This window comes from Manacus vitellinus, unplaced genomic scaffold (assembly GCF_001715985.3).
Source record: "Manacus vitellinus isolate BGI_N305 unplaced genomic scaffold, ASM171598v3 scaffold_128_pilon, whole genome shotgun sequence".
Classification (NCBI taxonomy): domain Eukaryota; kingdom Metazoa; phylum Chordata; class Aves; order Passeriformes; family Pipridae; genus Manacus; species Manacus vitellinus.
In genome coordinates this window covers 109327-112258 of record NW_021938941.1, presented here as the reverse complement: position 1 = coordinate 112258, position 2932 = coordinate 109327, and the positions used below count along the sequence as shown (strand labels likewise).

The window sequence follows — 2932 nt, the reverse complement described above, 5'->3', positions numbered from 1 at the left end:
AGCAGTGCTGGCACAGCCCCAGGGCCACTGGGATCAGGTTCCTGCTCAGTACTCCTGCTTTATCAGTGCTGCTGATCCCGAGGCAGTGGCAGCACCTCTGGAATGTCTCAGCTCACTCTCCTCCTTCTCTCTCTGCCCAGATTGCCAGGGAGCACGGTATTAGGTTTTTCGAAACTAGTGCAAAAGCAAATATAAACATTGAGAAGGCATTCCTCACGTTAGCAGAAGACATTCTTCGAAAGGTAGGTGCTCACAGCATTCCTTTGGAACAGCATCCCCAAATCTCACCTCCCCTTGCTTTTGATGTTCACCTGAGCCAGTTGCAGCGTCTGCCCTTGGTGTGCTGAGGCAAACGGGTCCCTGAAGGAGCAGTGTTGGCATTCTGAAGCCTGTTTGATGTTTGGCTGTTGTGGGGGTGGTACCTGCAGGGGATAATCCACATCAAAGAGCCCAGGAACTGAGATTCCTCCTTGTCTGGCCCTTAAACTCGTGGTGGTTGTGTCGTCCTTGTCCTTGCAGTTCAAACATTCCCCCTGGCGAGGTGAGAACTGTCCTTGCCCTGCCACCATCTCTGTCAGCTGTCAATGCACAGCATTGTCCCAGAACTGCTGAGGGCCTCTTGGGAAGGGTTCAGGTGTGGGGGGAGCAGAGGGGTGAGCTCTGTCACTCCCAGTGTTGTTCCCAGGGATCAGCTCCTGCCTTTCCCTGGAGGTTCTGTTGCTCCAGTTCACCTGGGGGTTGGTTTCCCTTCCTGGAGTGGGCAGTGTCCCACAGAACCATGGAATCTTTGAGGTTGGAAAAGCCTCCTGAGAGCACCGAGTCCAGCCATGCCCCAGCACTGCCAAGGCCACCACTGACCCACGTGGAAACTCTGTGGATTGGCCAACACTGGCATTTGTGCTCCTGCTCCTGCTCGAGTGAACCCCATCCCAAGCCTCATCCCTGTCTCCCTCCTCCCTCCCACGGGAATGCTGCTGGCAGTGTCACCCCCTTGTCACTGCAGCTCTCAGTCGTTTCCTAATCAGTTTTTGACAAGCTCTATGTGAGGGACTGGGGGAAAATCCCTGGCCTTTGGTAAACAGGAGGTTGGGCTACAAATCACACCGACCCTTTGGACCTTAAATCTTCATTTCTGGCCTCTGTAATTGTCTGAACATCTGGGGGGTTCTTTTGCAAGGCTGTGACAGAGAGTTAAAAAAGGAATAGAGAGACTGAAGTGTGTGTGGAGTTCAGTTGAGGTTCATTTCCAAGCAGCTGGAAGCAGATGTTGGTGTGGGATCAAACCCACTCGAGGGGTTTTTGCTCTGGTCCCGCTGGGTTCCGTCCTGTGATGTGGAGGAATCCGCGTGTCCTCTGCCTCGGGAGCTGCTGTCCTGAGGAGCAGGAAGCAGAGCTTGGAACAGCCCCTCTTTATCCATAAAACCTGTGGTTTTTGAAGGTCATTAGTTCACATAATTTGAGTTCAGCTCGTGTGGGTTGCAGGCTGGGATTTATTTACTCCGCCGAGTCCAGCGCCAGCTCCGAGCACAGGAACTAAAATAGTTCCAGTCGACTTTGGGGTGGTCCAAGTTCAAACACTGGGGGTTTTTTTCCCAGCTGTTTATTTAAAACAAACCCAACAACAACAAAAACCCACCCTTAGATTGGTTTTCCATGCCTGTGCTGCAGCGGGGGGAGGATCCCCTGCCTTTCTGTGGAGCTCTTTGTGCGCGGTTCCTTCCCCGCTGATGTCAGTCCCCTGTCAGTCCCCGCCGGCTCTCCAGCTCCCAGAATCTCCTGAGCCCTCTAACTGTTCTCACTTGTTTCCTTGCAGACCCCTGTAAAAGAGCCCAACAGTGAAAATGTAGATATCAGCAGTGGCGGTGGGGTGACGGGCTGGAAGAGCAAGTGCTGCTGAACCTTCTCCTCTCTCACCAATCGCCATCCACCGCCCCTTTTTTCTCGCTGCAAAACAAACCACTCTGCCCGTTTTTTAACCTTAAACCGATGTTTTGTTCCTCATCTTAACGAGCTCCTGCCTCTCCCCCCTGGTTTTCCGGCTAGGACAGCTTTGCCTACTCCAGTTTTCTCAACCACATGTATAGGAAATCCATCTCCGTGACTTCATCTTTCCATGTTCCTGCTCAACTCACCACCACGTTTGGGTTGTACGATGGCCCCGTCCCTCCTGCCATTAAACCCCAGAGCAATCATACTCAACTCTTCTGCAAATTGTATAAGAATAAAAGTTAGAATTAACAATTGATTTTGTACAACAGTGGAATTTTCTGTCATGGATCATGTGCTTGAGTCCCCATGTTCTCTAGACGCATCAGCAAGAGCCAGGAAAACACTCATTTTCGCCTTCAGTCCATGAGTGGGGTTTCTTTGTCCTGTGCCTTATGTGGAAAAAGGAACTTTTATTTTCACTTTCTTTTCTTTTTTTTTCTGGTGGAAGCATGTGCAGGAGACATCCCATCCCCCCGTGCCATTGAGTCCCGACCTCTGTAGTGATTGCTTTCTGTACCCGTTGGTGTCATGCATCGAGGACAAAGGGTGGTGCAAAACAAAAAGCAGAATCCCTGTAACCTGCTGTGTCTCCTCTTGGCGATCCCGCTGCTCCCAACTCTTCCCGCTGCCATTTTCTTTTCTCACTTTGCCGCTCTTTCCTTTTATTGGTTGTTTTATTTTTATTTTATTTTTATTTTTTTTTGGTTTTTTGGTTTTCCGTTGTTTTGTTTTGTTTTTTTTTTTTGCCTGCATGCTGCTTCAAGATTTGCATTTCTTCATGGTGTGATGTGTTAATGAAAAGGATGGCAACGCGGAGTGTTTGCCAAAAAAACTTTAATGCAAAGCACTGATTTAGCTCCGAGGTAACGATGTGGAGATCCCGACTAACTAACCCCTCTAGGCGTGTCCGTCATAGCGACCCCCTCCCGCACAGCCCCCCCCA

The 2932-nt window shown here is 50.4% G+C and overlaps 1 protein-coding gene across 1 annotated transcript in view; it reads left to right on the top strand.

Moving 5' to 3' along the window:
- The window catches only part of RAB10 (RAB10, member RAS oncogene family), a 14030-nt gene extending 11355 nt beyond the window's left edge, over positions 1-2675 (top strand). The window contains exons 4-5 of the mRNA XM_018067923.2: positions 141-242; positions 1814-2675. Coding sequence (XP_017923412.1) covers positions 141-242; positions 1814-1897 — 186 coding nt within the window. The 3' untranslated portion in view covers positions 1898-2675. The remainder of the gene's footprint in view (positions 1-140; positions 243-1813) is intronic.
- Positions 2676-2932: the final 257 nt, after the last annotated feature.